Raw genomic sequence first — 10924 nt, 5'->3', positions numbered from 1 at the left:
TGGGGCTGGCGTCCATAGAGAAGCTCAAAGGGGGGAAACCCCGTGGAGGCTTGTGGGACCTCTCGCACAGCGAATAACAAGGGCTCTAGCCACCTATCCCAATTTTTGACGTCTTCCTGAACGAACTTACGGATCATGGATTTAAGTGTGCGATTAAATAGTTCGACCAGGCCGTTGGTTTGTGGGTGATAGACGCTAGTTAGAATCGATTTAATGCCCAACAATCTGTACAGTTCGCGTAGCGTCCGTGACATAAACGCCGTGCCCTGATCGGTGAGGATTTCTTTTGGAACCCCCACCCGGGAGATAAGACGAAACAGGGCATCCGCAACACTTTTAACGGAAATGTTGCGGAGGGCCACCGCTTCAGGATATCGTCTTGCATAATCAACTATGACTAATGCAAAACGATGTCCTCAAGCCGATCGCTTTAATGGCCCGATGATGTCCATACCAATTCTCTCGAAGGGAACCTGCATTAAGGGAAGAGGGCAAAAAGGCGCTTTTGGGGCGGCCGGTGGACTCACCAACTGATATTCCGTCATGAATGCCCGGCCAGAAGAAACGGGTCATGAGGCGATTTAGTGTTGTTGCCTGTCCCAAATGGCCCACCATAGGGTTAGAATGAGCCGCATGGAAAATCATTTTCCTGTGGCTCTTCGGAATTAACAATTGGGTTGTATTCACTTTTGTCCGAGCGTCTTGGGTCACTCGATACAACGTTCTTTTAAAATGGTAAAATACGTATAGGTGAGCGGGAGGGCAGGTTGGAGAGGCTGGCCATCAATGGAGCGGACCTGTTGAAATGCATGCTTTAATGTCTCATCCTGAGACTGCTCCAGAGGAAAGTCATCACACTCCGAGAGAATCAGTCTCCCGATTTCGTTCGGTTCCCCGAAGCAGACCCCAGCGGTCCTGGCTCAGTTTCTCCCACCTGTACCCGCACGGTCTCCTTCCATGCCTTATTTCCCCAAGAGGCATCCGCACATAACGACCCCAATAAAACCGTAAACGCTGGCCAATTCATTCCCAAAATTATCTGATGCCGGAGGTGGGGACTAACCGCCACCTCTACACTATGCTTTTATCCCCGGAATTGAATAATAATTGGGACAACCGGATACTCCACCACAACCCCGTGTATGCACCGCACCTTAACCACACGGCTTGTATCCAATGCCCCAGGCTGAATCAGGCTTTGATGGATTGAGGTTTGGTTACATCCTGAATTCCTTGAAAAGGCCAAATATGTACCCCTCTTGATACTCACAGGTATTTGGTACTCACCAGCCTGACTGGGGGTGACCTGTCAGACGTCCGGGACCCGGATCATCGTCCCCACCTCCATCACTGGACACCTGTCCACGAAATGCTCTGGGTCCCCGCAACACCAACACCCAGACCTACCCACTGGATGGCAGAGTCCAGTGACGTGGGGCGGTGGCACTGGACCCACTCGGCCATCTTCTTGGGTAGCTGAGCGACGAACTGCTCCAGCACCACCAGGTCAATGACATGCTCCACGTCACTTCCCTCGGACAGTAGCCACTTGCGGCAGGAGTCTTGGAGCTGTTGGGCCATCGCGAAGGGCCGACCAGCTTCTACCAAGTCCAGGGACCGAAAGCGCTGACGATGTTGCTCGACCGGCCGACCCGCTGGATGATGGCCCTCCTCAGGTCGTCGAAGACCAGGAGGTTCGCCACCAGAAGTTGTCGCACCTGGGCTTTGCCGGAGAGCAGGGGAATGAAGCGCACCGGCCACTGCTCGTGGGGCCAGCCGCATGCCTCTGCCGACTTCTGGAAAAGCTCCAGGAAGGCCTCCGGATCGTCTTGGGGCCCCATCTTGTGTAACGGCAGGTGCATGGGTGCGGTGGGCGGCCTCAGCGCGAACCTCCCGATCAATCCAGCTCCGGAACCTCTCGCGGTTCTCCTGCTGGGCCTAGACGATGGCTTGGAAGCGCCTCTCCTGGTTGGTCCTCAAGTCCAGCAGGGCCTGGTGTTGTTCGCGGTGCAGGACCGCGAGGGAGGCGATGTTCACCAAGGCCAAATATGTACCCCTCTTGATACTCACAGGTATTTGGTACTCACCAGCCTGACTGGGGGTGACCTGTCAGACGTCCGGGACCCGGATCATCGTCCCCACCTCCATCACTGGACACCTGTCCACGAAATGCTCTGGGTCCCCGCAACACCAACACCCAGACCTACCCACTGGATGGCAGAGTCCAGTGACGTGGGGCGGTGGCACTGGACCCACTCGGCCATCTTCTTGGGTAGCTGAGCGACGAACTGCTCCAGCACCACCAGGTCAATGACATGCTCCACGTCACTTCCCTCGGACAGTAGCCACTTGCGGCAGGAGTCTTGGAGCTGTTGGGCCATCGCGAAGGGCCGACCAGCTTCTACCAAGTCCAGGGACCGAAAGCGCTGACGATGTTGCTCGACCGGCCGACCCGCTGGATGATGGCCCTCCTCAGGTCGTCGAAGACCAGGAGGTTCGCCACCAGAAGTTGTCGCACCTGGGCTTTGCCGGAGAGCAGGGGAATGAAGCGCACCGGCCACTGCTCGTGGGGCCAGCCGCATGCCTCTGCCGACTTCTGGAAAAGCTCCAGGAAGGCCTCCGGATCGTCTTGGGGCCCCATCTTGTGTAACGGCAGGTGCATGGGTGCGGTGGGCGGCCTCAGCGCGAACCTCCCGATCAATCCAGCTCCGGAACCTCTCGCGGTTCTCCTGCTGGGCCTAGACGATGGCTTGGAAGCGCCTCTCCTGGTTGGTCCTCAAGTCCAGCAGGGCCTGGTGTTGTTCGCGGTGCAGGACCGCGAGGGAGGCGATGTTGTCCGCGAGGGAGGCGATGATGTCCGCAAGCGGTGTGGAGGACGGGCTTTGCATGGCGGTGGCGGCCCCTCTTCCTTCCCGGGTTTCGGCACCAGTGTAGTATGTTCGTTGGAGGAAAAGAAGAGGACAAAGGGGTCGGCTGGACTGCTGACGGATTTATTTAACAAAAACTAACAGAAAGTTTACAAACACCAAATGGTGACTTTTATTCTGACACAGTTGCACAACACTTTCGGTTTACTCCTTCCGGTTTCCGTTTCCGGTTCGGGTCAACAGTCCGTCTCTCTTTCGCTTGCTTCCATTTCTCCTGGCGTTTTATACTGTCTCCTCGCCAATTACTCCCTGTCCATAGCCGCTGCCTTGTCCAGCACCCTGTCCATAGCCGCTTCCCTGTCCAGCACCCTGTCCATAGCCGCTGCCCTGTCCATAGCCGCTGCCCTGTCCAGCTCCGCTGCCCTGTCCATAGCCGCTGCCCTGTCCATAGCCGCTGCCCTGTCCATAGCCGCTTCCCTGTCCAGCACCCTGTCCATAGCCGCTTCCCTGTCCAGCTCCGCTGCCCTGTCCATAGCCGCTTCCCTGTCCAGCTCCACTTCCCTGTCCATAGCCGCTGCCCTGTCCAGCACCCTGTCCATAGCCGCTTCCTTGACCAGCTCCGCTTCCCTGTCCAGCACCCTGTCCATAGCCGCTTCCTTGACCAGCTCCGCTTCCCTGTCCATAGCCGCTGCCCTGTCCATAGCCGCTTCCCTGTCCAGCTCCGCTTCCCTGTCCATAGCCGCTGCCCTGTCCATAGCCGCTGCCCTGTCCATAGCCGCTGCCCTGTCCATAGCCGCTTCCCTGTCCAGCACCCTGTCCATAGCCGCTTCCCTGTCCAGCTCCGCTGCCCTGTCCATAGCCGCTTCCCTGTCCAGCTCCGCTGCCCTGTCCATAGCCGCTTCCCTGTCCAGCTCCGCTGCCCTGTCCATAGCCGCTTCCCTGTCCAGCTCCGCTGCCCTGTCCATAGCCGCTTCCCTGTCCAGCTCCACTGCCCTGTCCATAGCCGCTGCCCTGTCCAGCTCCGCTGCCCTGTCCATAGCCGCTGCCCTGTCCAGCACCCTGTCCAGCTCCGCTTCCCTGTTCAGCTCCACTTCCCTGTCCAGCACCCTGTCCATAGCCGCTTCCCTGTCCTGCTCCACTTCCCTGTCCATAGCCGCTGCCCTGTCCAGCACCCTGTCCATAGCCGCTTCCCTGTCCAGCTCCACTTCCCTGTCCATAGCCACTGCCCTGTCCGGCGCCCTGACCAGCTCCGCTTCCCTGACCCTGTCCGGCTCCCTGACCAGCTCCGCTTCCCTGTCCTGTGCCACTTTCCTGACCAGCTCCGCTTCCCTGTCCTGCGCCACTTCCCTGACCAGCTCCGCTTCCCTGTCCTACGCCACTTCCCTGACCAGCTCCGCTTCCCTGTCCTGTGCCACTTCACTGACCAGCTCCGTTTCCCTGGCCCTGTCCGGCTCCCTGACCGGCTCCGCTTCCCTGACCGGCTCCGCTTCCCTGACCCTGTCCTAAACCTGACCGGCTCCGCTTCCCTGTCCTGCGCCACTTCCCTGACCAGATCCGCTTCCCTGTCCTGCGCCACTTCCCTGACCAGCTCCGCTTCCCTGGCCCTGTCCGGCTCCCTGACCAGCTCCGCTTCCCTGACCGGCTCCGCTTCCCTGACCCTGTCCTGAGCCCTGACCGGCTCCGCTTCCCTGTCCTGCGCCACTTCCCTGACCCTGTCCTGCGCCCTGACCGGCTCCGCTTCCCTGTCCTGCGCCACTTCCCTGTCCGGCTCCCTGACCAGCTCCGCTTCCCTGTCCTGCGCCACTTCCTTGACCCTGTCCTGCACCCTGACCGGCTCCGCTTCCCTGTCCTGCGCCACTTCCCTGTCCGGCTCCCTGACCAGCTCCGCTTCCCTGGCCCTGTCCGGCTCCCTGACCAGCTCCGCTTCCCTGCCCGGCTCCGCTTCCCTGCCCGGCACCCTGTCCGGCGCCCTGACCAGCTCCGCTTCCCTGGCCCTGTCCGCTTCCCTGTCCAGCTCCACTACCCTGTCTATAGCCGCTGCCCTGACCTGCGCCCTGTCCATAGCCGCTGCCCTGTCCGGCGCCCTGACCAGCTCCGCTTCCCTGACCCTGTCCGGCTCACTGACCAGCTCCGCTTCCCTGTCCAGCGCCACTTCCCTGTCCGGCTCCCTGACCAGCTCCGCTTCCCTGACCCTGTCCAGCTCCCTGACCAGCTCCGCTTCCCTGGCCGGCTCCGCTTCCCTGACCTGCACCCTGTCCGGCGCCCTGACCAGCTCCGCTTCCCTGGCCCTGTCCGGCTCCCTGACCAGCTCCGCTTCCCTGGCCGGCTCCGCTTCCCTGTCCGGTGCCCTGTCCGGCGCCCTGACCAGCTCCGCTTCCCTGTCCGGCGCCCTGACCCGCTCCGCTTCCCTGACCCTGACCTGCTCCACTTCCCTGACCTGCTCCGCTTCCCTGACCCTGACCTGCTCCGCTTCCCTGACCGGCTCCCTGACCAGCCCCGCTTCCCTGTCCGGCGCCCTGACCAGCCCCGCTTCCCTGTCCTGCACCCTGACCAGCTCCGCTTCCCTGTCCTGCACCCTGACCAGCTCCGCTTCCCTGTCCTGCACCCTGACCAGCTCCGCTTCCCTGGCAACTTGCTTGACCTCTTCCCTGACCACGTGGTTCACTGCATGCAAAGCCACCGGTGGTTGGGCAACATTTCTGCGTGGCAGGACACTGGCCATCACGGAAACAGCTTTTAGCACACAGTGGAATCATCTCCGGTACGGGACACTGACCCGGCTTCACTGCGTGAACACAGATATTCAGCTTTAGTTTGTGCATATAGACCAGGAATCCTCAAATCTGGACCTCGAGATCCACATTACTGCAGAGTTAAGGTCCAACCCTAATCAAACACACTTGGGCATGCTAACCGGTGCCAATCAATGTCTTTGGGATCATTAGAAAAATCACAGGCAGGCGACTTTGATAAGGTTTGGAGCGAACTTCTGCAGTGCATTGGACCTCCAGGGCAAGATTTGAGGAACCCTGATAGAGACAGTATGCCACTTCGTTATACAACAAAACATTCAAAGCGTGAATAACAAGTTTTAGCTAAAGAAAGAATTCTATTCCAAGTCAGTGGTTCTCAATTTTATAGTCCTTGGGGCCCCCTCGCTTTGCACATTTTGCAGGTCTCCTTTATTTAACACACCTGATTGAGATCAACTTGTTGGTCCAGTTCATGGCTCTCTCTCCTGACAAGCTGATGTTCAGGAGTGTTAAATAAGGGGGACATACAAAGTGTGCAAAGCAGGGGGTCTCCAGTACTGGAATTGAGGACCACCGTTCAAAGTATTATTCGGCTTTATTTTGTAAAGCCATCCTGTCCTTAAAACCATCCTAAGGGATGAATTCAAACCGACTTTAGAGGAGAACAACAAAAGGCAAAGTCTCTTAGAACGTACATGGAATTCATTGGGTTACTACTGTGTGTGTTTTCAGCCTTAGCATCCATTATTAACTGAAACTCACTGAAAACAGGCAGCACGCAAACAGGCCCACAGTCAAATTGACAGCATTTGTGCCCTCCAGGGCAGTCTTCATCAGAGGAACATCCTCGATGGAACGGCACGACCGTCAGCCTCGCCGGACAGAAACCATCCACTAGAGAATTCAAGTGGATCATTAGGAGAGGCCAGGGAGTGCGGTTTCAGCAATTTTAAATCTGGGGTTTCGGAATGGGTCTCAAACCGAAATACAAATTTTATACATAGTTGTCTGCTTCAAATCAAAGGGGTTTGAAAACCTAATAATTCATAAACCGTGTTAATTACTTCCAAAGACTGGGAGTCACTTATTTCCGCATTTCTTCAGGGTGTGTAATGAAATCAACAGATCTTTTCACCTGTGGTTCGTCTTTGAATAGCGTGGGCTATGCTCAAGTATCCGAACAGACACGAAAAAACCGCAATCAACGAGAAATACACTCGAGCTGTCATCCTCCCAGCCTGTGATCTCTGCCTGTGAGCAAACCGCACAAAACTAAGACAAATACGTGTTGCTGCAATATCAACCTCTGTAAAATCGAATTTTAAAGATTCAAGAACAGGTCAATTCCAACCCCAATCAAACTCACCTGCCTGTAGCTTTCCAGTGATCTGAAATGCCTTGATTAGCTAGTTCAGGTGTGTTTGATTGGGGTTGGACCAACTGAATGCTGCGTTCTAGCCATGTCATAAATTAAGCTAGCCTAATTACGAGAGGATGGTGCATTTCTATGGCGACACTATCAACTGCAAAATGAATATGCAGTGGTCAGGTGCTACAGCGATCATGTTGTGGTACCAGTAGGTGTGTTTGAAAATTACCCAGAACAAAACTTACAACAGTAATGTACAAGAGTGTGCAAACCATTTATTCAGTAATCAACAACTGTATATTCGTAAAAGTTACAAGTCTTGTTTGCTTTATTATTAACATTGTTCTCCAAACTGGTGCAGTAGTCCTCAAGTCTCCTGAAGAAAATGGATGAAATTTGGCTTGGACCCTGACCTTGTAGGTGTAATTTTCCCCAAATAATAAAAAAAGATGTACAAGAAAAGTTATTACATTCATTTGAACACATACGTATCAAAACGATTTAACTTGAATGTAATATGTATTTCTTTTCCCTCTACGAAAATTAACCATGGTTTTACTACAAATAAAACCAAAAAACCATGGTTACTATAGTTAAACCATGGTGACCACAAAATAACCACGGTTTTGCTATATTAACCATAGTTTAACCATGGTATTTGTAGTAAATCTGTGGTTATACAAATGGTGGTCAACACGCCAAAAAACCATGGGTTACTACAGTTTTACTATAATAAAACCATGGTTATTTTTCGTAAGGGTCATTACATTTTGCACATCCACCCCGAAAAATATATAAACGTAAACAAAATTACAAAATACATGGATAATATAGATAATATAGAATTTACATTAATGCATTAACTAACAAGAATTAACAGTGAACAATACATTGATTACACAATTGGTTAATCTTTGTTAATGTCAATAAAACTAGGGTGGTTCATTGTTCATGTTAGTTCACAGTACATGAACGTTTACAAAAACAACTTGAGATTTTAATAATGCATAAGTAAACGCTCAAATTAACATGAACCAAGATAAATCAATGCTGTGGAAATATTGTTCATTATTATTTATTTATACATGTAATTAACTAATGTCAACTAATGAACCTCATTGAAGAATGACCGCAGATGAGGCATTAAGTGTGTGGCACTACGACCAACTTAACATTTTACAAGATTAATGTAGCAATGGGTTTGCTCGGTTTTAATCATGTAACGGTTAATAGATTTGAGCAAAGAAATAAAGTGCCATATTGATTGCAAATACAAAAACAAGACGAGTAAAGAAAATGTGGTACTTATTAAATACATTTTTATTTAGATGTACTCTATGAACAGAGAAAACCCGCTGTTAACAGGTTAATATAACATTTCTCAGTCTAGGACTAGTAAAATAATGGCAATATACTATGATGAACACAGCTCTCCTCAGAGTGGCAGCATCATCTTCTTGTATGACAGGTGTTAAGGCACAATACTGCCACCTGGGAGCTAAACCAGGTAGTGGTGCTGGAGTATTTACATGTGGCGAATACTGGTATATCGTCACGCACACCAAATTAACACGATATCGATAATCATTACTTTGAATATCATGTTTGTCTCCCAAACCGGTATGTCGCAACAACCCTACCATGAAACATTTTAAATCTAGCCTCTTTTACTTAGTTTATTTTCACAAACACACCAAGCTTTACTTCAATTCTAAATCCACAATAAGCTTTTGACCTGTAACACAGGTTATGCTACTCCTAGGTTTATTAGTACAACGGTTTAAGAATCAACGTCTTTTAGAAACATGCTGTCTTGAACATATTGCCTCAGCAGAATCACAAGAGCTTATGGAAGTGTCACTTGCGCCCTACAAACTGTTTTCAGCCATAATGAAATGTGTCTAGAGCATCAAATCAGCATAATACAATGATTTTAGACCGGAGTAATGGCTGCAGACTATTCAGCTTTGGCAAGAATAAATGTAATACACACACCAAAAAAAAAAAAAAAAAAAAAATCATGATTTTCTCATGCAATTATTATCCAGTACTCAGGGAGAGGAACTTACAGCACTGATGCCAGAGAGCATTTATGTGAGAAAACGGCCAAGTGATACCAAACACCAACTCTTCAAACCAAGCAATTATTTATTTTTTATTTTAGGAGGTTGTAGTAGTGGTAGAGACAGAAAATCTTTCTAAACTGAGCAAACAGGGAAAACATGCCATTTGAATAAAAGCACTAGAAAAGATCTCCAGAAAGTATCATGCAAAATTCCCAGGAACATCTCCCTGACCTCAACATTGACCTTGGCCACATCGCCGACAATTCCCTTGACCGCTTCCCTGTCCTGCACAGCTTCCCTGACCCTGTCCAGCGCCCTGACCAGCTCCGCTTCCCTGTCCAGCACCCTGTCCATAGCCGCTTCCTTGACCAGCTCCGCTTCCCTGTCCAGCACCCTGTCCATAGCCGCTTCCTTGACCAGCTCCGCTTCCCTGTCCATAGCCGCTGCCCTGTCCATAGCCGCTGCCCTGTCCAGCACCCTGTCCAGCTCCGCTTCCCTGTCCAGCTCCACTTCCCTGTCCAGCTCCCTGTCCATAGCCGCTTCCCTGTCCAGCTCCACTTCCCTGTCCATAGCCGCTGCCCTGTCCATAGCCGCTGCCCTGTCCATAGCCGCTGCCCTGTCCAGCACCCTGTCCATAGCCGCTTCCCTGTCCAGCACCCTGTCCATAGCCGCTTCCCTGTCCAGCTCCGCTGCCCTGTCCATAGCCGCTTCCCTGTCCAGCTCCGCTGCCCTGTCCATAGCCGCTGCCCTGTCCATAGCCGCTGCCCTGTCCATAGCCGCTGCCCTGTCCAGCTCCACTTCCCTGTCCAGCACCCTGTCCATAGCCGCTTCCCTGTCCAGCTCCACTTCCCTGTCCATAGCCGCTGCCCTGTCCAGCACCCTGTCCATAGCCGCTTCCCTGTCCAGCTCCACTTCCCTGTCCATAGCCACTGCCCTGTCCGGCGCCCTGACCAGCTCCGCTTCCCTGACCCTGTCCGGCTCCCTGACCAGCTCCGCTTCCCTGTCCTGTGCCACTTCCCTGACCAGCTCCGCTTCCCTGTCCTGCGCCACTTCCCTGACCAGCTCCGCTTCCCTGTCCTACGCCACTTCCCTGACCAGCTCCGCTTCCCTGTCCTGTGCCACTTCCCTGACCAGCTCCGTTTCCCTGGCCCTGTCCGGCTCCCTGACCGGCTCCGCTTCCCTGACCCTGTCCTGAGCCCTGACCGGCTCCGCTTCCCTGTCCTGCGCCACTTCCTTGACCCTGTCCTGCACCCTGACCGGCTCCGCTTCCCTGTCCTGCGCCACTTCCCTGACCAGATCCGCTTCCCTGTCCTGCGCCACTTCCCTGACCAGCTCCGCTTCCCTGGCCCTGTCCGGCTCCCTGACCAGCTCCGCTTCCCTGACCGGCTCCGCTTCCCTGACCCTGTCCTGAGCCCTGACCGGCTCCGCTTCCCTGTCCGGCTCCGCTTCCCTGTCCTGCGCCACTTCCCTGTCCGGCTCCCTGACTAGCTCCGCTTCCCTGTCCTGCGCCACTTCCTTGACCCTGTCCTGCACCATGACCGGCTCCGCTTCCCTGTCCTGCGCCACTTCCCTGTCCGGCTCCCTGACCAGCTCCGCTTCCCTGGCCCTGTCCGGCTCCCTGCCCGGCTCCGCTTCCCTGCCCGGCTCCGCTTCCCTGACCAGCTCCGCTTCCCTGTCCGGCTCCCTGACCAGCTCCGCTTCCCTGTCCTGCGCCACTTCCTTGACCCTGTCCTGCACCATGACCGGCTCCGCTTCCCTGTCCTGCGCCACTTCCCTGTCCGGCTCCCTGACCAGCTCCGCTTCCCTGGCCCTGTCCGGCTCCCTGACCAGCTCCGCTTCCCTGCCCGGCTCCGCTTCCCTGACCAGCTC

General features: G+C 54.0%; 1 protein-coding gene across 42 annotated transcripts in view; it reads right to left on the bottom strand.

The window, feature by feature from the left end:
• Positions 1-3134: 3134 nt before the first annotated feature.
• LOC127951882 (fibroin heavy chain) overlaps positions 3135-10924 on the bottom strand; it is a 62505-nt gene continuing 54715 nt past the window's right edge. For 41 of the 42 annotated variants that reach the window (XM_052549964.1, XM_052549965.1, XM_052549976.1 and 38 more), the window contains one exon: positions 3135-3997. In XM_052549964.1, coding sequence (XP_052405924.1) covers positions 3150-3997 — 848 coding nt within the window. In that variant the 3' untranslated portion in view covers positions 3135-3149. Of the gene's footprint in view, positions 3998-9119; positions 10331-10924 lie in introns of those variants that run through there. The other variant, XM_052550013.1, reaches the window with a different exon arrangement.

Source organism: Carassius gibelio, chromosome B3 (genome assembly GCF_023724105.1).
Source record: "Carassius gibelio isolate Cgi1373 ecotype wild population from Czech Republic chromosome B3, carGib1.2-hapl.c, whole genome shotgun sequence".
Classification (NCBI taxonomy): Eukaryota; Metazoa; Chordata; class Actinopteri; order Cypriniformes; family Cyprinidae; genus Carassius; species Carassius gibelio.
This window is presented reverse-complemented; position numbering and strand designations above follow the sequence as displayed.